This window comes from Lichenostomus cassidix, chromosome 8, assembly GCF_008360975.1.
Source record: "Lichenostomus cassidix isolate B80296 chromosome 8, HeHo_3.0, whole genome shotgun sequence".
In the NCBI taxonomy this organism is placed as follows: domain Eukaryota; kingdom Metazoa; phylum Chordata; class Aves; order Passeriformes; family Meliphagidae; genus Lichenostomus; species Lichenostomus cassidix.
This window is the reverse complement of record NC_139489.1, coordinates 29,202,839-29,229,083: the sequence shown is the minus strand read 5'-3', so window position 1 is coordinate 29,229,083 and position 26,245 is coordinate 29,202,839. Positions and strand designations below refer to the sequence as shown.

The following is a 26,245-nucleotide window of genomic DNA, read 5'->3' as shown; positions in this document are numbered from 1 at the left end:
ATCCTTCAGTTATTCCAAGCTGAAAAACATGGACCAAATTCTTCTCTTTACATGGACTCGTCTTGTTTGTGCAGTGCCCAGAGGGGCCATAAAGTTGCTTTAATGACTGGTTTGTGTCACTCAAGCGACAGCAAACAGCTGGAGCATTTCAGGGGGAGATGGGCCAAAATACTTCCACGTTTCTGTCTTTGAAGAGGAGGATTCCATGTATTGTTTGGAATGTTTTTTCACCCAGCAGAGCCAAGAACATGCTTTTGCTTTCCTCTTAAGTGTTTTATATATCCCCACTGCAAAAACATGGCAACTAAAGCTTGGGGGTTATTAAAAGGAAGAGATTTACAGTTCTTTCATTCTAAATCGTTCTCATGGAAAGGTCACATGTCAAACTATTCTTGATTTAAAAATCCTGGGACTTGTAAGCTTAGAGAATGCACCCCGTGGAGCAATGCTGCATGCCAGGATTTTCCAGTGCTTAGCTCACTGCTAAGCAGCAGGTTTGCCTGGTTGACAGAAAAACTCTGAACGTTGTCAGGAGGAATCAGTTTGGGGTCTCTGTAGGCAGAAAATGGACTATTCCAGAGAGACAGGAGCAGCAAGAAATCAGGAAGAAGTGATAGTCATCCTGCATATTCTGACAATGGGAATTTGGTCTGTCCTGCCTCACAGAGCAAACGTCCAGTGAGCAGCATTACAAAATTCACAGTGCATCGTCAGGACCTTCTGTAGGTTCATTAATCCTCCCAGATCTCCAGCACAGAAGGACTGCAAATGAAATAATTGACATTGTTGTGAAGTACAGGAACAGGCATGACCATTAGATTGATTTCAGTCAGATTTCCAGACACATCAAAAAGCCGTGGATCCCTTCATAGGATGTGAAAGACTTTTGCAACCTGGCCCTTTGGCAAAAAGCAGCAATTCAGCTTTGTTTTAGTAAATCAGGATCTTGTGGGAAATCCTTTGCTGATGCAGTGATAGATGCTATTAATATATATTTCTCTCCACAGTTCCTCCAAGTGTTGTTGGGACTAACCCAGAGAATCTGACCGTGGTGGTGAATAATTTAATCTCTCTGACTTGTGAGGTCACGGGCTTTCCACCTCCTGATCTCAGCTGGCTCAAGAACGGGAAACCTGTCAGTTCCAATGCCAACACTTTTATTGTGCCTGGTGAGGAATCTCAGCTATTCCTGCAGCCTTCGGGCTCAGCTTCTGTCTGGTTTGCCTTGACAGGGCCCATGGCCATTCTGTATGGGGCATAGTGCCTGTGCTCAGCCTGTTGGACCTGCCGTTCTGAGCCAGCCTTTGGGATTGACACAATCCCCACAGAGCAAATCTCCAGTCTTCTCTCCTCACTCCAGGTGCTCGGACACTGCAGATTCCCCGAGCCAAGCTGTCAGATGGTGGAGAATACACTTGCACTGCCAGGAACCAAGCTGGGGAAAGGCAGAAGAAGAGCTTCCTAACTGTCCTTGGTTTGTGTTTTACTATTTTCTGAAAATTATTATTTTTTCTTATTTTTTGAAAATTATTATTTATTATTTAATGAAGTAATACATATTGGTTGGGAAAGGGTAGGGATGTTTATCTGCTTTATTGGGTTGTTTCAACAAAACAAACGCAGAGCTAACTCTGAGCTCCTTGTCCAGTGCCCCCAAGCATCAAGGCCCAGGGGGGAACCTCGGTGACAGTGCTGAACGTGCGAGTTGGCACCCCAGTGACACTGCACTGCGAGTCCAACGCCATCCCAGCCCCTGTCATCACCTGGTACAAGAATGGCCGAGTCCTTCCCGACTCTGCCGCCCTGGAGGTCCTGGCAGACGGGCAGAGTCTGAGGATCCAGGCTGCAGAGGTGAGCCAGGCTGGGAGAGCTGCAGCTGCCACTGCCAAGCGATTATTTCAGTCTTTATTGGTGTGTTTTACTCGCTGTACATGGGAGATGTGTTTGCTGGAGGCTTCTCATCCTGTGAGAAGGAGCTTCAGTTGCAGAAGCACAGGCTGCTAATATCTCTAAACTGTAGCATTAAAATAAGATTCCATAATGATTTATTTTAAAACTTGTTTTTATTTTAGGTTTCTGACACTGGCCAGTACGCGTGCAAAGCCATAAATATTGCAGGACGAGATGATAAAAATTTCCATCTGAATGTATACGGTGAGCACCCTCTGCATTATCTACAGCAGTCTTTTTAATAACATAGACTTTGCAGATTAGGCAATTCAAAATCGGTTTATAGCTTTCTTATTGTTTCTGTTCAATTCACAGTGCCTCCAAGTATAGAAGGCCCTGAGCAGGAGCTGGTCAGGGAATCCGTCAGTAATCCTGTCACCTTTGTGTGTGATGCTACTGGAATTCCTCCACCAACATTAGTGTGGCTTAAGAATGGAAAACCAATAGGTGACATTCTCTCGTGCTTTTCACTTCTCTTTTTTGCCTTTGAGGCACCACTCTGCTTTGTGCTGCCTGGTTTGTGTTACTTCTTCATCTGTCTCTAGACAGACTCTTCTGAGAACTGATTGGAATCTTTGTTTTGAAACTTTGATGGAACAATTTCTCCCAAAAGAGGAGTTTGCTCCCTGTGGCCTGGTTTGGAATGATGACTTGTTTATCTATTTCAGAAAACTTGGATTCTCTTGAAGTTCATATTTTATCTGGTGGAAGCAAGCTTCAGATCGCTCGCTCTCAGCTCCTGGACAGTGGCACCTACACATGTATTGCCTCCAATCCAGAGGGGAAAGCCCAGAAAACCTATGTGCTTTCTATCCAAGGTAAGGAATGGGGGAGGGTGCAGGGAACAGAACTGGTTGAAAATTGGGTGAATTGACACTGTCTGTGCTGGAGACACTGAGATCACACACCCACGTAGAAAAGTGGAGAATTTGCACTGTTATTTCTGTAAACAGAGGGGGAAATGGTTGGAGAATTCAGTACTTTTGGTCCAAAATTTGCATGGAAAAGAATATCCCTAAGCCCTTGCGGTGGACCTTGAACAGAGTGGTGCAGGCTGTGTGTGTCTGCTGCTGGTCACATCCTTCCTCCTGCTGAGCTCTGGGGCTGCCTCGCTTGGCTGTGGAGCAGCACATGGAGATGGATTCAGAAGCAGTGGTACCTGTTGTGCCATGGGAGGAGTTAGCAAAGACACACTGCCAGAATTGCCTCAGGAATACTTCCCCTCACCCCCACCTCAAATGACAAAGCCTTGTTTGTTATGGAATTGTCTCCTGCCTCGCTGTGCATCACCCTTGGTCTGCAACTGTTGTGTTTTCCTCTGTTCCTAATGATTCATCCCAACTAATTGCACTGGGCTACTTCTGCCTGCCAGCTTTTCCCCAGGTCTGGGAATGGAATGTCCAGCTGGTTGGTTGAGCAAATGTGTCTGAAATTGCTTGAAATGCTCAGAACTTACTAGTGGGACTGACAGTCTTGACTTGATGAATAGCAGGACTATCATTGTTGTTCCTTGGATAGAAATGGCTTTGATTAGGATGGAATTAGTGTGGCTACGATGATGTTGGTCACAATCCCAGAATGGTTTGGGCTGGAAGGGACCTTAAAGCCCATCCAGTGCCACCCCCTGCCATGGGCAGGGACACCTTCCACTATCCCAGGCTGCTCCAAGCCCCAGTGTCCAACCTGGCCTTGGACACTTGCAGGGATCCAGGGACAGCCACAGCTGCTGAGAGCCTGCCTCAGGTGCTGCACTGAGTGCTGGTGCTCATGAGCTACTGCAGTGTGGCTGTTCCTAGCTCAGGTTACATTTCTTGTTGCTGAATCTCTTCCCTCTATGGTGCATTTCCAGTTCCTCCCAGTATTGCTGGCTCTGAGATGCCAAGCGAGGTCAGTGTCCTCCTGGGGGAGAGTGTCCAGCTGCTCTGTAACACCAGTGGAGTGCCCACCCCGGATGTGCAGTGGCTGAAGGATGGAAAAACAGTTGCCAGTGATGATTTACAAAGAATAAGGCAAGAAAAATAAGCAAGCACTGCATTTTCTTTTATGATTTTAAAGCTCAGAGGGCCCACAGGAGGGGTTGTGAGGAGAGCCTGAACTGGAGCTTAGCCAGGTTAAGAATATCGTCTCCCTCCTTAGCTTCTATAAATCGAGTACAGTTTGTTATTACTTTGATGGTTTTAAATCTAATTTTCCTAAAAGAAATAAGTATATGATATTTATTTTTTTCTCAGTTAATAAATGCCATTGAAGTTCATCAGCTTCATGAAAGTTTATTAAGGTCATTAAGTTCCTTTGCAGGGGAAAGATCTGAGGCATGGAAACACTTTACTTGATGCTTTTCATTATGTGTACTTCAAAAGCCTGGCTAGAGTGGAATCCTAAAACAAAGTTAAACCGGACATCTCTAGGAAAAACTTCCTAGCCTATCTCTAACAATAATATTTTGCAAAACACAATGGTTCTCTCACCAAGCTCCCAGCAGGAGAGAGGTAGTTATTGAAATGTCCAGGCCAGGCTATTTATTTGCCAGGTCAGAAGAACACTAAGCAAACTCGCTGTGCTTTGTGATGCCTCTTGTAGAGTGACTCCAGATGGCAGCACATTAAACATCTCCAGAGCTCTCACCTTGGACACAGGGAAATACACTTGTGTGGCTACCAACCCTGCAGGAGAGGAGGACAGGATTTTCAACCTCAATGTTTATGGTGAGTTCTGCCAGATGTGAAACCCAAGTCTGCTACATAATCCCATCCTTGGGAGTACTCCCAAGGGAGAGCCCATAGAGGAATGCCTGTCTGCAGTGGAATCCTGCGTGCACATGTTTCCAATTGCCTGTGCTGCAGATATTACACAGATGCTCTGTCAATGACAGAAGGCTTGAAATTGTTGGTAAATATGTTTTGGGATAAACAGGAATTAATTCCTTTGGTGGATTTCATAATAGAGGGGTTCTGCTTGCAGTGATTTTTTATTTCTTATGAGGAAAGATATATTGGGGTTGATTTCCTGTGACACTGCTGTTTTGTTGTATTATCTTCCCCAATTCCAATCAAAGCACATCAGCTAAGAGCAGAATGGTATGATAGTTAAATGTCCCAAGAGTTTAAAAATGAGGGAGTGATGGAGGAAATTGCACAGTTTGACATCCAGCAGATAGTGAGTTTAATTCTTTAGCAGCAGAGAGAGTGGGTATTTTAATTTGTGAAAAATGTTTTAAAGTACAGTGTCTGGAGGGGAGAGGGGAAGGTTCTGCCCAGGCAGGGTTCCACAGCAGGGCAGCCATCTGCTCCACTCACACAGAATCAGTGGGAACACAGGCATGAGCAGAACAACAAGAGATGACCTCTGATAGAATAAATAACAGTTCTGAATGACCACAGTGCATCTTTTTGGGAGAGAATGGCTCTGCACAACAGGGTGAGTTTGCTTAGTTTGTGTTGGCTGAAGTTCAAGCAATAACCAACTTAAAGGTCTTACTGATGCCACAGTCATGGAGAGTGATGGGATCCTGAGCCAGGGCCTGGAGCTGCACCTGGCTGGGATATTTCACATGGAGAAACCCCAAAGCCCTGGCTTTCAAACTAACCTGGAACCCCAAAGAGCCCCCAAGCAGCAGTTGGCATAACAAGCCAGAATACTTACCTGGGCATTTTGAACTTTCTCTGTTTAAGAATGAAGTCAGCAGATGCAACCAGACATGAATAAACTAACTTTCCTCCTCTGTGATTTCACTGTTTTTAAGATTTAGTGAAGGCCATGAGTTTAAGTGGTCCCTTCTGGCCCCTGGGTTCAGACTGTCCCTTCCTGCATTGTCCTTCTCACCCCAGGAGCTTCCAGCACTGAGGTCTGTCTTGTTTGCCGTAGGCTGGCAAATCAAAGATAATCCTACTGTCATTGTACAGTGCCTCTGATTTGAAATACTTAAATGGGTGATTTTCAGTGCTCAATGTTATTTTCTGAGTATTTACTCTACAAAAAATGGGATCCTCTTACTGAATTGTCAGTTGGGCATCAGGGGCAGGATTTCCTGCAAGGTGGAATGGTTTCGAGAGCCTGTTTTAATGCATTCCTTTCCATCATTTACAAAATGCAGTTCCTCCAATGATAGCCAATAGTAAAGATGAAGCAGAGGAGCTCACTGCCCTTTTGGACACCTCCCTAAATATTGAATGTGCGGCGACTGGGACTCCCTCACCACAGCTCCACTGGCTGAAGAATGGCCTTCCTCTGTCTGTCTCCTCCCAGATCAGGCTGCTCTCAGCAGGGCAGATCCTCAGGTCAGTTTTCGTTTCTTTTAATTAGCTGACTTTCTGCTCTCTTTTGCTGTATCAGCATAATTCTGCAGTATTTTTGGAAGCAAGAGTAAAAATTGTGATCCAAACCACGCCATAATAAAGGTAATGTGTTCCATGTATTCCATTTACAGCTTGCTTAAATTGCTTTTTTCCTCAGGCTTGCCCGAGTGCAGACATCTGATACTGGAGTGTACACTTGTGTAGCATCTAACAGGGCTGGAGTGCACAACAAGCGCTACAACCTGCAAGTTCTGGGTGAGCTTCTCTGCAATGCTTTATGTAAAGAACCTTATTTCTTAATTTTTTAAACCTACTCTTCTGTTTTCTTTCTCACCAACACCTTGTTGCAGACAGTCACAAGTATATCTTAGCGGTAATCATTAGGGGAATTTTAACTTTTCAGAGTGGTGGGAGTTTTTTAAATGGAAAGTGTTTTAACCCAGGAAAAGTCCTTACTTCAATTGTCACCCATAATCATAAAATCACAGAATGGCATGGGTTGGAAGGGACCTTAAAGCATATTTAGTTCCAACCCCCATAATGTGTCACAGGTTTTTAAGAAGGAATAATATTTAATTTGTAATTGAACTTTAGTACAGGAATGTGAGTGGGGAAGTGCAAAAGGGCAGCTGGTCCAGCTGTTCTGTGCTGGAAATGTCCCTGTGCTGTGTGTGACTGAGCTCTGTCCCGTTGTCCCTGTGCTGTGTGTGACTGATTTGTGTCCCCATGTCCCTGTGGCCCTGTGTGACTGATCTCTGTCCCCCTGTCCGTGTGGCCCTGTATGTGACTGAGCTCTGTCCCCACAGTGCCACCCAGCCTGGACAACGCGGGGAGCACAGAGGAGGTGTTGGTGCTGCGGGGTGGTGCAGCTGCCCTGGGCTGTGTCAGCGATGGCTCCCCTGTTCCCACCGTGTCCTGGCTCAAGGATGGCCTCGCCCTGAGCCTCGGGGGTCACCTGAGCCACAGCAGCCACGGGATGGTGCTGCAGGTGCTGCGAGCAGAGCCTGGGGACACCGGCAGGTACACCTGCGTGGCCTCCAACGCCGCTGGGGACAGCAGCAAGCACTTTGTCCTCAAGGTGCTGGGTGAGTGCTCACCTGCCAGCATGAGCAATGACACTGAAAACCTCCAGGGTCAAGGAGTATTTTCAAGGCTCACGGAATCCCAGAGGGGTTTGGGTTGGGAGGGACCTTAAAGCCCATCCAGTGCCACCCCCTGCCATGACTTTCTACTATCCCAGGCTGCTCTAAGCCCCATCCAGCCTGGCCTTTTCAATGAATGCTAAATGAGAGAAATAAGGAAATATACCTAAAGATGTGTGAATGTGCAATATAGTATACATTTCCCAAGTCCTGAAATGTGCTATAATTAATATAACTATATGCTTTAAATCAGTACCTTTGCTTAGCAGAAATTCAGCTTGACAGGAAATTCACAGCTGAAAGCACAACAGTTAAAGGGCTGATAATATATTTGCTGAAATTATGTTTCATTGGTGTTTTTGAAAACATTTTCTAACTAATAATTCCAATCAAAAAATGTGCAAATTAAAAGGCAGAGTCATGGAAATTACCTGAGTTACTCAGTGAATTCATGATATACTCAGAAATAATTTAATGTAGACTAATTCTACAGACTCTACCCCCAAGATCATGTTTTATAGGCTTTTTCAGTCAGTTTTACAGGGTCCATAAAGAACTGGAATGCTTTTCCTTCCACAGAGCCACCTCACATCAATGGTTCAGATGAACCAGAAGAGCTCTCTGTCATTGTTAACAACCCACTTGAGCTTCTCTGCATCTCTTCTGGCATCCCAGTGCCCAAAATCTCCTGGATGAAGGATGGGCGCCCACTGCTGCAGACTGATAATATTCATGTGCTAAGAGAAGCCCTCCGAATAACCAGTGCTCAGGTGGAGTGTTTGTTTCAAAATGGGCTCAGTTCTGCAACCCCTAAAAGGGTTCCTGCCTTAGGACCATCCTCAGAGGTGTCCCAAAAACCCCTATGAAATCACCCACCTGCATTTGTGGTTAGAGAAGGGTCTGAGGGCAAATCACCTTTAAAAACCTGCATCAATAAACTAAGGCTGGATCCAGCTGTGGATGCACAGGTGAAGTTCCTCTGACAGAAGTGGGATAGGGCTTCGGATTGATTGCTGCTGGTTTTGTTCGTAAAACAGACACTTCTGGGCTGTACAATGAGGAGTGTATAGGAAGGAGAAACTGTAAAAGTGTTAAGGACTGTGTGTGCACAAAAGGATTTCCTCAGTACCCAAACCCTGAGCCTTGCTTAGATGGATGCCTATAGCTAGTTCTATCTTTAGTGCTGGAGACACATTACCCAGAGGGGTTTTATGGAGCCCTGCAACTGCTGAGCCATCTCTGAATAACTCTATTGTGGTAAAATAAAGAATTATTTAATAACTTCATTACTTATTTTCCAGGCATTCTGTATCTCCCATGCTTGTGTTCAAGTCCTGCCTATTGTATGTTGTAGCTGTGTTTGTATTTCTTTGTTTTGCTGAATTTTTCCCATAATCTGAGGTTTCTGCTGAAGTTGTCCCTGTGTTTCCAGGTGGAGGACACAGGAAGGTACACATGTTTGGCATCTAGCCCAGCAGGAGATGATGATAAGGAATATTTAGTACGAGTGCATGGTAAGTTTAATTTAGGAAAAAAAGGATACTCCTTCAAAGTGTAAACTGCTGAGGTACATGTCAGCATCTCATTTAACAAACATGTTCCTAAAGATGCAATATTCTGTGGTATTACACCATATGGTTGTAATTAATGTTTGTGAATAAGGAATCATTCTGAATGTGATACACACTTAGAAGGGAAGCTCCACCTGATTTCTGTTACAATTCCAAGTATTTTTTTTGAATATCCAGGAAGTTCACAGATGTCGGTATTTGGTTGGATCGATTTTTTTGTGCTCATTGAAGAGTTGTGAAATATACTGATACATTTAACACAGGTATCAAGAGGAAGACCCAATTAATGCTACCACAGCTTTGCATTTATCTTAATAAATTGCAAATTTTCCATCAGTAATTTTCCTGCTGGTTGATCCGTGGCATTGATTTTGCTCTCTGTCTGTGTCGCAGTGCCCCCCAACATCGCTGGTGCCGAGGGGCCGCAGGAGCTGGCAGTGCTGCAGAACAGACAGGTCACTCTAGAGTGCAGGTCGGATGCTGTGCCCCCTCCAACCATCTCGTGGCTGAAGAATGGGCAGCTACTGGAGGTACAGAGCTCTGTTCCATGCTGTGTGCTGCCTTTGCTCCCTGCGCTTGTCACAGCAGTGCTCAAGGTCTCTTGCTCCACTCGCCCCTCAGCCCGAGTTCCATGCCCTGAGCTCAGAGCAGCTGGGTAGCCCCAGTGCCACTGCAGGCAGCCCCAAATGAGCCCCCAGAGCCAGCAGCCATGTGAAGTGGCCCTCCCGCTGTTACTTGTTCTTTTTTCCTTTAGGGGGATCCCTTGCTCCTCCTGGATCCTTTGAGCAATGCTAGAAGCCTTCGGTAAACTCCTGAATGGCTTCCCAGGAAAGGTAGCTGAGACAAGACTGCACTCTATATTTCCGTTGGCTATATTATGCATCCTCCTACTCTAGTAGCATTTAGAAAGGAAGTGAAGTTCTTTAAAGGAAAATGGGTTGCTAATTACCAAGTTTTGTACCAAGTGCATCTTTCCCACTCAGAATTCCATAGTGCTGCAGCAAGGCAGAGAGTCTTTGCTGGTTGAGAGACAATTAGCAAGATGAGGGTGGTTTATACAGAAGGAATCTTTTCCTTCCCATCCTTGAGATCACTTACAAAACAGGTGCTTTTCAACTAAACATGCAAGTTCAGTTATTAATTGAACTTAATTGACATTTTTCCCTCAATTGATCTTTATTCATTAATAAAGAAGAAACAAATTGTCTCCCTTTGCTGTGGTCCATCACTAGATCTTCACCCAAATTCCTGCTTGTTTGCTTTCCTCTGACATGCCATTTCTCAGACTCTTTCTCTGTGGTAGATTTAGAAGAATTAAATATTACTGGAAGAAGTAAGGATATGGTGGATGAACATGTCTCACAAAGTGCTGCTAGGGACTATGATCTTAATATAGACCAGGAACCTAGCTAGAAACAAATTTAACAGAAACATACTGCTTCTGACCAGTTAATTCTTTAATTGGTAGTTTTTTTTAATGGAAGCAAGGAAGAACAAGGCTCAGAAATAAAATATATGCATGCTTAGTCTTCATTGTGTTTTAGAAGCAGTACTTAGTGAACATAAACCATGAAAAGCAGCTACCGTTAAAAATATTCCCCAGGAAACAAAAGTAGAGGAACAATGTCACAGCCAGAGGTGCTCAGCTGGTAACTTGAGAATTATTTCTGCACTGTTAGTTCTCATCCTGCCTCATGAATTCATATCAGAATGTGAGGGCTGAAGCTTCTTGGGACCTAAAAGCCCATCTAGTGCCACCCCCTGCCATGGGCAGGGACAGCTTCCACTGTCCCAGGCTGCTCCAAGCCCCAGTGTCCAACCTGGCCTTGGACACTTGCAGGGATCCAGGGGCAGCCACAGCTTCTCTGGGCACCCTGTGCCAGGGCCACACCCATGAGTTTATATAAATACGTGCTCTAGATCAGGAGAAATCAGTGTCCTCCCCAGTCCATAGTTGCTTTCTCAACCCCAAAGAAATGTAACAGCTGACTAATCCTGAGCAGCTGGAAATGGGAGACCTTGGGTGTGGAGAGCTCATTGGCAAGTCATCCTCCTTGCCTGGAAAAGTGGAGGTGTCACAGTAACAAGAGAGGGCAGGAGAAACGCAAGTTCTCAGCTTGCAGTGTTATTTCAATTTAAATGTCACTGGTTTTGTGAAGCAGCCTTGTGGGGGGTGTCACTCCTCCTGCTTTCTTTGTCTTCCACTGGGCAGATTTGGAGGCTGTCCTAGTCCATTTCTGTGTGCCGGCAGCAATGGCATTGTGCAGCACCACCTTCTCTGGCAGCAGAACTCTGGAAAGATCTGGTCTCCAGCAGCTTTGAAGTCGTGGCACTTTCAGGGATTTGGAAATGCACATTGAATGTTAGGAAAAGAAGTAGGAGCCTCCTGGCTAATCTGGCTTTATTCAAACACTAAAAGAACTTGCTGAATTTGTACTTTTTTCCAACATGGCTTTTCTGGCTTACTTTAAGTAGAGCTTAAGGATTAAGTTATAGCTTCGTCCCCTGTCTTCTGTCGTCTCTAGGTTCCACCATCACACAGGCTGTGTTCTCAACAGGACATGCCTGTGATTGCCCAGAATCTGTCAGTAACCCACCCTGGTGGAGAATTGTGTCACCTGAGAGTTCTAGCCCTGCACTGCAGCCTTGGAGCTGGTGGTGGGTGGGAGGGAATGGTACCAGGGTGGTAGTGCAGAACCACAGGAGTTCCCTCTCTCTGGGGTGCCCTTCCTGACCCTCTAACCAGAACAGTAGATGGGAATGTCAGCTTTTAGTTCCATCCAGAGGATGGGTAGCACATACCGGAAAAGCTGAGTTTGTGCGCTTTTTCCTGCTGTTTTTTATCCATTCAGGTCTCTGAGTGCTCATAGCTGATGTTGCTCTCAGTGGTTGATGCAGACATGACCCACGCTAGGTGTGGTCACAAAGCTTTGCCTGAACTGCTCCTGGCAGGGCTATGGGGTCCCTGAGGGGCTGGGAAGAGGGACAGCCTGTGCCCACAGCTGCTGGCTGGGGAACTCCTTGCTGGTAAACTCAGCTGGCTAAGCCTGTGCTGGCTGCCACCTGAGTCAGACGGTGCTGCTGGAAGAAGAGTGTAGAGAAACTTCTATTCCTTCTGCCTGTAGTGTGCATAAATAAAAAAGAAAAATGAAATTAATCATCTGCTATCAGCTTCCCCTTTCCATAAAAACTCCAAAACCCTTTGGCTCTGTAACAGCTCTGTAACAGCTGTCTCCTTCAGGCATGAGCCCCAATAAGGGTTTCAATGGAGAACCAGTAAGTAATGATAAGTTTTTAAAACTTCGTTTGCCCTCTTCTTTTCAGGGATTTAAAGCCAGCAGTGAGTTCAGTGCCGGGTTAATCAGTGCCCTTGTGTCCTGGCCGTTCTTGCTGTGCAGGGAAGGATGCTCTGTGCTCAGCAGGGGCCAGCAGTGAGCTCTGACCCCTGCCATGTCTGTGTGCCCGCAGGGAGGCCCCCGGCTGCGGATCCTGTCCGGCGGGAGGTACCTGCAGATCAACAATGCCGAGCTGCGAGACAGCGCCAGATATACCTGCGTGGCCAGCAACGTGGCAGGGGAGACCACCAGGGAGTTCCTGCTGGCAGTGCATGGTAAAGGCAGGGAGCAGCCTGGGGCAGCCTGGGCTTTGCAAGGTGCTTCTGCAGGAGTTCAGGCACCAGACTCCGAGCATTTGTGGCCTCTTTGCAGGCCGTGCCCAAACGGTGGGATCATGGCCTCCTGTCCCACTGCCGAGCCCACAGCTGTCCCCAGACTAAGGGACCTGCTGGGGACTCCATGTGGCTCACTCTGCATCTGTGTGTGATGCAAGCAGAGACTGCATCCAGCCATCATCCTGACATGGAGTCAGGATACATCCACAGGGAACACCCAGGGCCGGGACTCAGAAATGCTCTCGGGAAAACTCAGAGCAATTCTTGGAAGCATTTGACTGGCACCTTGAGGACAAGGTTTCACAGCTGGCTTGGCCACCACCTTGGCAGGTTACTTGAGAGCTGTGGCAGCTTCTCTGCACCTGGAGAGGACAAGGCTTGAGGAGCCTTATGCTCAATGCTTGTCCTGTGCTACCATAGCCTCGAGCTCCATTTTAAACCTGTTTATTTTCTCGCCTCTAGTCTGATGAGAAATTATTCTACTGTCACACTCAAACTTTCCCCCTTTTTCTGTTCTGTTCCCAGCCCAGTCACATGGGCCCTGCCTTACACTGTGCCCCCAATGACTGGCCGTACCTGGTCCAGCTACAGTCCTTTTTATTTCTTAGTGTGTAATCAGAAAGCAAGGATATCCCCACAGCCTTAGCTTGCTGAATTCCATGTGCTGAACTCTCACTGTTTTAGCTTAGTGATTCCTTTTGCAGTACCTTCCAGAGCTGACCTTTGCAGTGCATTTCAGCCAAACTTTCTTTCTCCTTTTCCTGCTGCACCTTGGCAATTACTGTCACCCAGAACGGTAAGAAACTTGTTCCTGTCTTTGCAGTGCCCCCAAACCTGCTGCTGCACCTCTTTTCCTGTGTTCAGTTTCAGTCAATGCAATGCAGAGTTACTCCCTTAGTATCATCAGTTTTTATAAGCAGTTTTCCCTTACAGTGGCTCCCACAATCCGGAGCAGCTCCCAGACCTATGTGGTGCACATCAACACCTCTGCCCTACTGGAGTGTGCTGCAGAAGGAGTCCCAACCCCCAGGATGACCTGGAGGAAGGATGGGGCTGTTTTTACTGGAAACAATTCCAGGTATTGTCCAGAAGTCAGCGTAAATATTCTTCATGGTTATTTGAGAATGTATTTATTACAGAAAGCTTAATGAGATGTGAAGTTGTTCTACAGAAAAGTAGCAGTACCAAAGGTTTCACTCTTTGGTTGTTAAGAAGGACAAAAAAACTCCTTTGGTACCCAAATATAGAATCAGTAACAATAATAATAATTCTGACATTCGAGATTTGGAAGAGTAAATGTGAAAGGTCTTTATATGCACACAGAGTTTTGGGATAAAGCCAAGCAATTTCATGCAGACCAAAAGCTATTCTGTATTTTCTAATACATGGAACTTTTTATATATGTTCTAGTACCAACTTTTATTATAGTGAGTTGTTTCTGTCTTCAGACTCTTTTAAAGGGAAGTAAGTTTGGCTTTTTCTAGAAATGAGCAAATTCTAAAGAATTCTGTTATATTGCAAAGAAAAGTACAGGCATTAATTAGGGTTTTTTAAGGGTTTTCCTCTTGCTGCCAGGGCAGCCCATGGCCCTGTAGCCTGATGGTGGCACTCCCATTTGCTCTCTTGCAGGTATTCCATGCTGGAGGATGGCTCCCTGCTGATTCCCTCAGCACAGGTGTCTGACACAGGCAGATTTGTGTGCATGGCCACCAATGCCGCAGGCAGCGAGCGCCAGCGCATCGACCTGCATGTCCTTGGTAAAGCACTGCGTCGGAATCCACTGGCAGCAGCTTCCTTCTGCCAGAGACAGTTTCAGCTGAGCCCCTTCTTAGATGTTCTGACTAAAACAAAGGGGGAGAAATGTACAGCCTTAGGAATACAACCCAAATGTTCTTGAGAAGGAACAATTTATTCCTTGTCCTGAAATAGGAAGACTTGACACACCCCATGCTACATGTTTAGTAGGTTTACTGCTGTCGAGTTACTCTTTATAAAAATTAAGTTAATGTGTTCAGACAGTTCATCACAATAAATTTAGGTGCGAGAGAGATGTGTGGGCATACATATATATGTATATAGACACAAACATTTATTCTAAATAATTGGGTTTGTTTGTCCTTAGTTCCTCCGACTGTTGCTCCTGGGCAGACGAATATCACAGTTACTGTAAATGTGCAAACCACTTTGCCTTGTGAAGCCACTGGAATTCCCAGACCAGCAATTAGCTGGAAAAAGAATGGACATCTGCTTAGTATTGACCAGAACCAGAATACATACAGGTGAGAGGTGTTTTCTTTTCACTGTGGGTTTCAAGTTTTCAGGGATGATTTTGGCACTTTAAAAATCTAGCTGTGCTTAAAAGCTACCTTGTCTAGCCAGCAAATTCAGTGGGCTGATCACCTGAGAAGAAAAGAAGTATTTCAATGGCTTTTACTTTCTTTTTTCTTTGTTCAGACTTCTGTCTTCAGGTTCCTTAGTAATCATTTCTCCCACTGTGGATGACACTGCTGTCTATGAGTGCTCTGTGTCAAATGATGCAGGAGAAGATCAAAGGGCAGTTGAGCTCACTGTTCAAGGTAGAGGGGATATTGCTATTACATGTGTGTGACACCCAGAACTTCCTTGGGGTGTTCCAATGTTGAGATGAGATTTTGTATTTCATTTCTCTTTGATACTGATATTCATAAGTCTCTGGTATTTCCAAGCATTTATAACAAATGAACGTGAGGAAGTAACCTTTGTCCTGCTGTTCATTTTCAGTGCCCCCATCCATAGCAGATGAAGCCACAGAGCTCCTGGTAACAAAGCTCTCTCCGGCTGTGGTTTCCTGCACTGCCTCCGGGGTTCCTGTCCCCACAGTTCATTGGACCAAAAATGGTGTCAAGTTGCTTCCCAGAGGAGATGGCTACAGAATTCTCTCTTCAGGTAATGTGCTGCAGGAAATCAGTGCAATCAGGCACACCCATGAGTTACCGAAATGCAAACAATCACCCAAAGATCCCATCTCTGATGGCTTGGAATGAAATGAGGGATGCTGTAAGGGAGCAGTTGTGCCTGGAGGATGCTCTACATGTTGTGGTGCTCTCTCTGCCTCAGGAGCTGTGGAGATCCCCTCTGCCCAGCTGGCCCATGGGGGCAAGTACACCTGCGTGGCCCGGAACGCCGCAGGCTCTGCCCACAGGCACGTCACTCTGCACGTGCAGGGTAAGCTGGAGGCTAATGAGCAAGGCTGTTCTGGCAGCCAACGTTGCTACTTCAGCCTGGTCAGGTTGTACCATTTGAGTGCTCTTCTGTATTTTCCTAGCCTTGAACATTGTGCTTTTCCCTTTTTCTTCCATTCCACAGAGCCTCCTGTTATCCAGGCCCAGCCGGGGGCATTGGATGTCATCGTGAACAATGGCATTGTGCTGCCCTGTGAGGCCACAGGCACTCCTCAGCCCGTGATCACATGGCAGAAGGAGGGCATCAACATCATCACCACAGGTATTTTCCAAAGCCTGGCACCCCACCTGCTCCCATGATGCACACACACATTTTCTTTCCTGGAGCTTGGGCTCCTCCTCTCCGTTCATTTACAACCAAACAATTGAAGTGTCACACTTTGATTATATTTGTTTTAGGGAACAGTTACGTGGTCCAGCCAAGTGGCAGTTTGCAGATTGCCAGAGCAGCTGTGGAAGATGCTGGCACTTACACGTGTGTTGCTCAAAATCCAGCTGGCACTGCTCTGGGGAAGATCAAACTGAAAGTTCAAGGTAAATCCCCTTTTAAATGCCTCCTCTTCATCCAAACACAATTCTGAGCAATGGAGAGGGACCTAGTGCTTTCCTTTTTGATATGATGATAAACAGAGCCCAGGAGGTTTATTCTCTTTAGTTCTATGTCTGCTTCAGGATGTGCTTTTAGGATTATTTTCACTAAGAACTAAAGCATTCTGTGTTTCTTACAGCCTCTAATTCTCTTAATAATTGTCTTTGTTCCTTTCAGTCCCTCCTGTTATCAAGTCGCATGTGAAGGAATACGTTGTTGCTGTTGACCAGTCTGTCACTCTGCAGTGTGAGGCTGAGGGCTACCCTGGGCCAGAGATCAGCTGGCACAAGGATGGGCAGCAGATAATGGAGTCCATGAGGAGGAGGATCCTGAGCACGGGAGCTCTGCAGATCGTGTTTGTGCAGCCCGGGGACAGCGGCCAATACACCTGCATGGCGGCAAATCCCGCGGGATCCAGCATGTCCAGCACAGAGCTTGCTGTGCACAGTAAGGAATTCCTCCTGGGAGGGTGTGGGACAGTGCAACAGCTGCTCCAGACAGGCTGAGGACTCTTCATCCCTGGAAATGCCCAAGGCCAGGTTGGACAGGGCTTGGAGCACCCTGGGACAGGGGAAAGTGTCCCTGCCCATGGCAGGGAGTGGGAATGGGATGGACTTCGAGGTCCCTTCCAGCCCAAACCATCCTGTGGTTCCATGAGTGGGACTGTAGGGAGACGATGACACCCTGTGACCCCACAGAGAGTGAGGAGCTAGGGATGTACAGTGAGGAGTTCATGTACTGCTTAATATAAGGGACCATTACTGGGTTGTAGTGTTAGCCAGTGGCTTGAATTTTGGCACATGGTCGTTGATGGAGATGGACGATCCAGAAAGTCCAGGCAGGGTTTTCTTCAGTCCAGTGCTGTGCTTGGATAATACCCAGAGGAAATGTTTTTGATGACCTCCCCACAGTTCCACCCAGGATCCGCAGCACAGATGCACAGTACACCGTCACAGAAAACTCCCAGGCTGTTCTGTCCTGTATGGCTGAGGGGATCCCAACACCAACAATTAACTGGAGGAAGGACAACACCCTGTTAAGAGACACAGTGGGAAAATACCAGACTGTGCCAGGTGGAGACCTCATTTTGGACAATGCTGTTGTAAGTTCTCTAAATCTAAGCTATTACTGGACAGGTTGGGCAGTGATAAGATCCACTTCTGGGTTAGTCATTGCTTTATTTTGATTCCTTGCTCTTAATGTTCCAAAGTCGTTATAAAAGTTTCGTTTTCCACGGAGTAGTAAAATCTATGAAGAATTTGTAGTGGTAAATCCTCAGGATGGGTAAAATAAAGTGTTAGTCTTCCTTCAAATTTAGGGAAGTGGGAGAGCTCAGCTGGGCATTTCTGCTGAGTGCTTGTTCCAAACCTTTCAAGATTCTCTTACTGATAGGCGTGGTGTGTACTGTAGGATATATTCCAGCTGAAATTCCCTCACCATGTTTCCTTCCAGCCTGAAGACTCTGGCAGTTACACCTGCATTGCCACCAACACTGCTGGGGAGGACATGCACACTGTCACCCTGACAGTTCACATGCTCCCAGCTTTCACTGAGCTGCCTGGAGACATAGCCTTGACCAAAGGAGAACAGCTCAGGTTAACCTGCAAAGCAACTGGGATACCTATACCCAAAATAACGTGGACCTTTAACAATAACATCATTCCAGGTGGGTCCCTGGTGGCCATTCAGCTCCAGTGTTGTTTTCCCCTGTGCAGCATTGCAGTTTAGGGCAAGGAAGAAGAAAACACTAGCTGGAATAAACTGTTAGTAATCGTGTGAGGAATATCTTTAGTGTTATGCAATCACATAAATAAATTGCCTCTGAGACAAAGCAATGAGGAAGGTAATAAAGTAATCATCCTTCTTCTGTAGACAATAGTGGAGCACCTTAAAAACATTCATATCTGATGATATTTACTCAGCATGTAGCAACTGGTGCTTGAAATGAAGGGACAGCTGGAGTGAACAGGTGCATGTGGGCAAATGTCCCAGCAGTGACTTTCTGTGTGTTGCTGGAGTGTCTCAGGGGTGCACAGAGCTCCTGAGCTGTGCTGCTGAGCAGTGCACAGATGCAAGCACTCCTGTGAGCTGTGTAAATTTCAGTCCCTGGAATGATCCTTTCCCTGCTCTCCCTTCAGCACAGTACGACGATGTCAATGGGCACAGTGAGCTGCTCATCGAGAGGGTGTCCAAGGAGGACTCTGGGACCTACGTGTGCTCTGCAGAGAACACAGTGGGCTCCATCAAGGCCATTGGCTTCGTGTATGTCAAAGGTACATGAAATTCAGCAGCTGTGGTCAGTGCTGGACAGCTCCATGTAACCATCGGGTTTGGAGGCAGAGTCAGAATGGAATGGGTAGGAGGGGCCCTTAAAGCCCATCCAGTGCCACCCCCTGCCATGGGCAGGGACACCTTCCACTATCCCAGGCTTCTCCAAGCCCCAGTGTCCAGCCTGGCCTTGGACACTTGCAGGGATCCAGGGGCAGCCACAGCTTCTCTGGACACCCTGTGCCAGGACCACATCCACTCTCACAGGAAAGAATTTCTTCCCAATATCCAATTTGAACCTGCCCACTGTCAGTTTAAAACCATTCCTCCCAGTATTTAATGCCTTGCCAATGGTTAAATGGGAAAAATCCAAACAGGTTGAAATTCCCCCTTCAGAAAGTCAGAGGTGAGTGATCCCTGCCAGCAGTTATCATTAAGGACATTTTATTTTGACTGTGATATTTCTCTGCCATGCCTTGTTTTTTCAGAGCCTCCAGTCTTCAAAGGGGATTATCACTCCAGCCGAATTGAGCCCTTGGGTGGCAATGCTATGTTGAATTGTGAAGTCAGGGGCGATCCCCCTCCAACCATCCAATGGAGTAAAAAAGGGGTGGGAGTTCAGATTAGCAACAGGATCCGACAGCTTGTCAATGGTTCCCTCGCTATCTACGGCACTGTGGTGAGTCCTGCTCTGGTACTGAGTGTCTGCCTTGAACCTGATTGATAAAGCTATTCCCGATCACATTGGTTTGAAAGAGTCAAGCTAGACAAGCCAGACTTTGTTGCTTTTACCTTTAACCAATGTTTTAATTCAGACTAGAATTAGATTCAAATTATTGAGGCAAAAACCCCCCTTGGGTCAGAGTTCTGCCTTCTTGTCAGAAGGACTGAATTTACATACTAAATAAATGGGACCCAATTAAATGGGATCTTTGCTCTTGACCTTAAGATTGCCTGGGTTCTACAGAGTCAGGCCAGCTGAAAAGCAATTACATTCTCCACGTGTAATTCTCTTATTCCAACTCCTAATCTGAACAGCAAGACCCCTATTTTTCCCCATGAACTCAGGTTTGCATTTGGAATTGGGGTTAAAATTCCCTGCCAGGAGGGGCCCTGTAGACTGAGCCTCTGTTTTGCTCCTCAGAGTGAAGATGCTGGTGACTACAAGTGCGTGGCGACCAATGACGCGGGCGTGGTGGAGCGCAGCCTGACGCTGACCCTGCAGAGTAAGGCTCAGAGGAAGGTTTAATGCCCCTGATGGGAGTGAAAACCAGCATATTGGGATGTGCAGGCAGCTCCAGGGGGAGTGTTGCAGGTTGGGCACTGCCCTGGAGGTTTGGATTCATCTCCTCTTGATAGAATCATAGAGGGGCTTGGGTTGTAAGAGACTTTAAAGATCACCTGCCATGGGCAGGCACACCTTCCACTAGACCAGGCTGCTCCAACCCAGCCTTGAACACTTCCAGGGATGGGGCAGACACAGCTTCTCTGGGCATCTTTCATTATGAATATTTGAGAGTCTGGTCTAAACTGTGTTTGAGGTCAAAGAAAAGAGGGATGTAAAGAGTGGTTGAGCCTCATCTTAGAAACCAGTGTGGAATGGGGTGAATCACCTTCTGAAAGGCCCTGTTTCCCTTAGTTCACTCGATATAACTGGAATAAACTAGACTCTCAGTTTACAGATTGAGCAGGTTACATGAGATTAATCCTAATTGTCACTGACAATATTTTATTTTTGGCAAAATAATGTCAGCATTTTTCTTTGCTAGTGGGAGAATTTCTAAATATGCCCTGCCTACTGTAGCCTCAAGCAGTGTGTGTCTGTTCCTTACCTTTCCATTGTCTTTGGATATGATTAATAACATTGTCCCATGGATTTTATGAAAAAACAACCCATTTTAGCAATAAGAAAGAGCACGTGCTCATATAGCTTAATCTCCACTTTATTCCTGAGATTGCTGCATATTCAAACCAGCCTATTGCTGGCATTGTAATGTACATCCGTTTGGTGGCACTTGGGGACATGGTTTAGTGGTGAACGTGGTGATGGTGCTGGGTTGGCAGTTCTACTTGATGATCTTAAAGGTCTTTTCCAAACTTAGGGATTCTGTGTTTCTGTTTTGCTAGTGAAAGATCAGCAATAATAATTTTAGTCAAAGTACACTGCCTTAGGGTTTCTTTGTGCTCACTTTAATACCAAATAACCTGGGCCCATGTGCTGTTGCTCAAAGAACCCTTTCTCTTGCAGGCCCCCCAGCCATCACTGTTGAGCCAGTAGGGACCGTGCTGGAGGCTGGAGCCACGGCAGTGCTGGACTGCCAGGCCAGGGGAGAGCCCCCTCCGGCCATCAGCTGGTCCCGCCAGGGCCAGCCTGTGCTGGGAGATGACAGAGTGACCCTGCTGGCTAACGGCTCCCTGCGCATCGCTGCGCTGCAGAGGGAGGACACCTCGGAGTATGAGTGTGTGGCCAGGAATCTCCTGGGATCTGTCCTCGTCAGAGTGCCCCTCACTGTGCAGGGTAGGTGCACAAAGCATCCCAGAGTGACTTTCGAACTGGTAGATGACAGCATTAATTTGGATCAAATATGGTTGAGGTTCATCTTGCCCACATTTTACGGATGAGATGTTTGATCTTATCCTCATAAGCAAGAGATCTAAGGAAAGCCTAGTCTGAGGTGTCAGTGGGATTCTCTTTCAGTAAATTTAATTCCGTTCTACTCATCCAGCTGGGAGAGACAGAGGCTGTGAAGGGTCAGAGACATTAATAGAAAGAGTCTTGAACCAGACCCCATCCTCAGAAAACATCGTAACTGAACTGTGCCTCTAAAGAAAAGCATTTAGGAACATAAGCAGTAATTGTCTCTGACCTGTAGTAAGGCACCTCTGCAGTAACAAAGACGAGAAGTGAGTTGGATTTCCAAGTATGGCTCAGGATGTGCTGATTTCACATCTCTGTGAGCCCAAGGGAGCTGTGGGCAGCAGCAGTGCCAGCAGCATCCCTGCTCCCTTGCAGTGCACGGCGGGTTCTCCAGCTGGCTGGAGTGGAAGGCGTGCAGCGTCACCTGCGGCCAGGGAGTGCAGCAGCGAGTCCGGCAGTGTGACAGCCCCGTGCCAGCCAATGGTGGCCGCGGCTGCCAGGGACCCCACAGCGACCTGCGCAGCTGCCACCACCAGCCCTGCCCAGGTACTCATCACTCACACCGTCCCAGAGCGCGTTGGGTTGGAGGGACCTTACAGCTCATGCAGTGCCACCCCCTGTCATGGGCAGGGACACCTTCCACTATCCCAGGCTGCTCCAAGCCCCAGTGTCCAGCCTGGCCTTGGACGCTTGCAGGGATCCAGGGGCAGACACAGTTTCTCTGGGCACCCTGTGCCAGGGCCTCCCTACCCTCACAGGGAACAATTCCTTCCCAATATCCAATCTAAATCTCTCCTCTTTTAGTTTAAAAACTTTCCCCTATCTCCTGTCACTGTCTGCCCATTTAAGTCTCCCTCCCTCTATTTTATAATCTCCTTTTAAGTACTGAAAAGCCACAATGAATTGATACTTTTAATGTGCCTTGGATGAAGTGGCCAAACAATGAACTTCTATCACCATGGATCTTCGTGGCAGATTAACTTTTCTAAGTAGTTGAAATTGATTCTGGATTTTGCAGAAAGAAAAAAGAAATTTCAGTAAATATGGCAAAAATATTCTTGGATGAAAACTGGGCTTTTCTTCCTCAGTGGATGGGAGCTGGTCAGAGTGGGGGCTGTGGGAAGAGTGTTCCAAGAGCTGTGGCCAAGGGAACAGGACCAGGAGCAGGACCTGCAGTAACCCCCCGGCTCAGCACGGAGGGAAGCCCTGTGAGGGCAGCGCTCTGGAGACAGTCATGTGCAATCTTAGGCCTTGCCCAGGTAAGAGAAGAGCAATTTAACATCACTGGCAGGAGGGGCTTCCCATATAGGTCTCTGATTCTCCAAACCCATATTATCTCAGCTTGTTTTTAGTTGTTAATTAGTTTCTTATTTTAAAATTGAATGGCACTAGTTCTTGGAAATAAGAATCTCAAAAGTAAGCGTAAGAAATGTTCTCAGCAATTATTTTTATGCCAGTGAAAGTATTAATTTTGTATTTTAATGTTTTCCAGTACTTTTTACCCACATCCTCACAGTGTAAATTCTCACTACTCTAAACCTATCCTGCAAAGCCAGTTAAAATAAGAAAAATAACTAAACCCAAACCACCAACTATTTAAGATCCATGTAAAAATGATTGTTAATAATTTAATACTCTATCTGTGTATTTTCCTCTGTTGTTTTAATTTTTAGCCACATTTTTACCCCAGCTGCCTGAACGTTCAGGTTTCCTTGCCTGTCACATGAATATTTCCCACATTTGACAGGTTGTAGTTTATTCAGAGCCTTCATCACTGTCATGTTCCCTTCTGTACAATTTGCAGCGTATTGATTTTTTCACTTTGCCCTGGCTCTGGTCCCACCATGATGCCAAATGTTCCTCCAAGGGCTTGAGGCTCATTTTTCCAGATTGTGGCAGGAAAGCCAGCCCTGGCTGCAGCTCTCTGGCAGCTTTTAGCCAGGCTGTGTCAGCCATGCTTGGACCTACCCAGGGAACTGGAAAACTCTGGATTTGATCACCTGCTCAGTTCTGTTGTTCCATGATGGTGGTGAGGTGATGTATTCCAAAACCAGAAAGAGTTAATATTTGCTTGGCAAATTGCTGTTCGTTTCAGCTGCTGCTGAATGCATTTCACGGGGGAATTGGGATATCACGGGTGTGTGTCTGTCCAGGGCAGTGTATCTGTCTGTCTGTTTGTGTGAGCTGTGTGTCTGTCAGTGTGTGAGCTGTGTGTCTGTCCCGGGCCAGTGTGTGAGCTGTGTGTCTGTCCCGGGCAGTGTGTGAGCTGTGTGTCTGTCCCGGGCAGTGTGTCTGTCCCGGGCAGTGTGTGAGCTGTGTGTCTGTCCGGGGCAGTGCGTGAGCTGTGTGTCGTTGCAGTGGCCGGTGGCTGGAGCCCCTGGGGGCCGTGGGGGCCGTGCAGCACCTCGTGCGGGAAGGGCACCCAGACGCGGCTGCGGCTCTGCGCCAGCCCAGCCCCAGCGCATGGCGGCTCACGCTGCCGGGGCCTGGACACACAGCTCCAGCTGTGCCACCGCCGCCGCTGCCCAGGTGAGAGCCGGCTTCTCCCTCCCTTCCCCAGTTCTGCTTTCCTTGTGGTTAATGCTTGCCGACTCTAAAAGTCTAATACCTGGAAAAACTTCCCTTCAAGCCTTTTATTGTCACTGACCCTGTCACTACCTCTAGCATCCCAGTACAGACTCTACAAATGGGATTTCTTTCCTTGTCCTTGTTGCTTTACTCCACTGAAGCTGCATTTTATATTCTTGACAGTTATATGATAGGTTTCCAAAATATTTATTTTTTAAATTTTCCTATGTTCTGTTATTCATTTATCTTTTTCTTCTGCATTTCAATGAGTTCTTCATGAGAGGATAGGAAAAATCACGTATTTGAAATAGGACTTCAATATTTGACTGAGTGCAGGAGTGACAGAGGGAAATTCAACAGGCTGTAATGTGCAACACGTCAGACTGAGCCTCCTGGCTTCATGCTGCGTTTTGCTCCTGCCAGATCCTACACCAAGTCCTCACCATGACCAGAAACTGGTAGAAAGGAGAACTGACCTTGTAGTAGTGGACCTTCAAGCTCATCCAGTCCCCACCCCTGCCATGGGCAGGGACACCTTCCACTATCCCAAGTTGCTCCAAGCCCTGTCCAGCCTGGCCTTGGGCACTTCCAGGGATCCAGGGGCAGCCACAGCTTCTCTGGGCACCCTGTGCCAGGGCCTCACCACCCTCACAGGGAATAATTCTTTCCCAATATCCCACCTATCCCTGCCCTCTGGCAGTGGGAAGCCATTCCCCCTTGCTCTGTCACTCCAAGCCCTTGTCCCATGTCCCTCTCCAGCTCTCCTGGAGCCCCTTTAGACCCTGGAAGGGGCTCTAAAGTTTCCCTGGAGCCTTCCCTTCTCCTGGTGAACACCCCCAGTTCTCCCAGCCTGGCTCCAGAGCAGAGCTGCTCCACCCCTCTGATCGTCCTGGTGCCTCCTCTGGACTCTCTCCAGCAGCTCCAGGTCCTTCCCCTGCTGGGCCTCAGGGCTGGAGGCAGCTCTGCAGGTGGGATCTCACCTGAGTAAGGCAGTGGGGCCAAATTCCCTCCTCCCCTGCTGCCCACACTGGGGCTCAGGCCAGGACACAGGGGGATCTCCGCTGGGACAGGTCCAGCTCTCACCCATCAGCACCCAAGGTCCCTGGGGAGAAATCCCTGTGCAGCTGAGATGCTGTAGAGAGTCAGTGATGCCCATGTTCAGTTCTCCCCGATGGAGCACTGCCCTGCTGTGTCAGAGGCTGTAACTGTGCTGTGCCTCTCTCCCCAGTGGATGGGAAGTGGTCCCTGTGGAGCAGCTGGAGTGCCTGCAGCGTGTCCTGTGGGGGAGGCAGCAGGCAGAGGACGCGCCACTGCTCCGACCCAGCCCCGCAGTTTGGTGGACACAAGTGTGAGGGAAGTGACATACAAATGGATTTTTGCAACAGTGATCCTTGCCCAGGTAAGTGCTTTGGGTTGGGCTGTTTGCCCACACCTTGGTTTGGTTCTTTTCTTCTGGGAAAAAGAAATTAAGTTAGTCTCCAACAAAAGTATTTTCCTAGCTTGACTGACTGGTTTTAAGTCCCTGAGGAAGATCAAATCTGACTTCTTGCAGTTCATGGCAACTGGGGCCCATGGAGCAGCTGGGGAACTTGCAGTCGGACATGCAGTGGGGGCCAGGCGAGGAGGTACCGGAGCTGTGACAATCCTCGGCCGGCCAGCGGTGGCAGAGACTGTGCTGGGGCTGATGTGCAGCTCCAGAGGTGCAGCACGGAGCTCTGCCCAGGTCAGTGCTCACAACAGCAGGGGGAATGCAGCTTTCTCTGCAAGGCATCAGGGCATATGTCACAAATGGGATACCTTCATGGCATGAAAGGAATGCAGGAGGGTCCAAGGCCAGGCTAGACACTGGGGCTTGGAGCAACTTGGGATAGTGGAAGGTGTCCCTGCCCATGGCAGGGGGTGGCACTGGATGGGCTTCAAGGTCTCTTCAACCCAAACCGTGCCGAGATTCGGTGTTTCTGACGACAGGAGTGTTCACACCTGCCCATTAAGATGATTTTGTCATCCTTTGAGCTATTCCTTTAGAACCTTGGTTCCTCCAGGAAGGAACAGATTTCAGCATAACCAGTGCAGCCTGAAACTTTTAAATTGAAAAATTGCTTTCTTTGTTCTTTGTTGTGCAGTGGATGGAAACTGGGGGCAGTGGCAATCATGGAGCCAGTGCTCTGCTTCCTGTGGAGGAGGAGAGCAGACCCGGGTGCGCTTGTGCAGCAGCCCAGCCCCCTTAAATCGTGGCCGTCCTTGCCCTGGGGACTCCTCCCAGATATCCAGGTGCAACACCCAGGCATGTCCTGGTGAGTATTTATAGCCTGCAAACAGGCTATAAGTGACAG

General features: G+C 47.4%; 1 protein-coding gene across 1 annotated transcript in view; it reads left to right on the top strand.

Annotated features, from left to right (window-relative positions):
• HMCN1 (hemicentin 1) overlaps window positions 1-26,245 on the top strand; it is a 167,435-nt gene that overhangs the window by 125,516 nt on the left and 15,674 nt on the right. Inside the window, exons 58-93 of the mRNA XM_085068685.1 lie at window positions 1,008-1,169; window positions 1,361-1,474; window positions 1,649-1,851; window positions 2,073-2,154; window positions 2,266-2,397; window positions 2,619-2,768; window positions 3,800-3,959; window positions 4,531-4,655; window positions 6,044-6,227; window positions 6,403-6,500; window positions 7,052-7,330; window positions 7,967-8,157; window positions 8,820-8,901; window positions 9,352-9,488; window positions 12,427-12,568; window positions 13,562-13,706; window positions 14,258-14,385; window positions 14,751-14,907; window positions 15,083-15,204; window positions 15,389-15,553; window positions 15,725-15,832; window positions 15,974-16,111; window positions 16,249-16,383; window positions 16,616-16,885; window positions 17,350-17,540; window positions 17,891-18,104; window positions 18,577-18,711; window positions 19,195-19,385; window positions 19,851-19,932; window positions 20,955-21,224; window positions 21,720-21,890; window positions 22,433-22,603; window positions 23,703-23,873; window positions 25,141-25,311; window positions 25,465-25,635; window positions 26,036-26,206. Of these exons, the coding sequence (XP_084924811.1) occupies window positions 1,008-1,169; window positions 1,361-1,474; window positions 1,649-1,851; window positions 2,073-2,154; window positions 2,266-2,397; window positions 2,619-2,768; window positions 3,800-3,959; window positions 4,531-4,655; window positions 6,044-6,227; window positions 6,403-6,500; window positions 7,052-7,330; window positions 7,967-8,157; window positions 8,820-8,901; window positions 9,352-9,488; window positions 12,427-12,568; window positions 13,562-13,706; window positions 14,258-14,385; window positions 14,751-14,907; window positions 15,083-15,204; window positions 15,389-15,553; window positions 15,725-15,832; window positions 15,974-16,111; window positions 16,249-16,383; window positions 16,616-16,885; window positions 17,350-17,540; window positions 17,891-18,104; window positions 18,577-18,711; window positions 19,195-19,385; window positions 19,851-19,932; window positions 20,955-21,224; window positions 21,720-21,890; window positions 22,433-22,603; window positions 23,703-23,873; window positions 25,141-25,311; window positions 25,465-25,635; window positions 26,036-26,206 (5,718 nt within the window). The remainder of the gene's footprint in view (window positions 1-1,007; window positions 1,170-1,360; window positions 1,475-1,648; window positions 1,852-2,072; window positions 2,155-2,265; window positions 2,398-2,618; window positions 2,769-3,799; window positions 3,960-4,530; window positions 4,656-6,043; window positions 6,228-6,402; window positions 6,501-7,051; window positions 7,331-7,966; window positions 8,158-8,819; window positions 8,902-9,351; window positions 9,489-12,426; window positions 12,569-13,561; window positions 13,707-14,257; window positions 14,386-14,750; window positions 14,908-15,082; window positions 15,205-15,388; window positions 15,554-15,724; window positions 15,833-15,973; window positions 16,112-16,248; window positions 16,384-16,615; window positions 16,886-17,349; window positions 17,541-17,890; window positions 18,105-18,576; window positions 18,712-19,194; window positions 19,386-19,850; window positions 19,933-20,954; window positions 21,225-21,719; window positions 21,891-22,432; window positions 22,604-23,702; window positions 23,874-25,140; window positions 25,312-25,464; window positions 25,636-26,035; window positions 26,207-26,245) is intronic.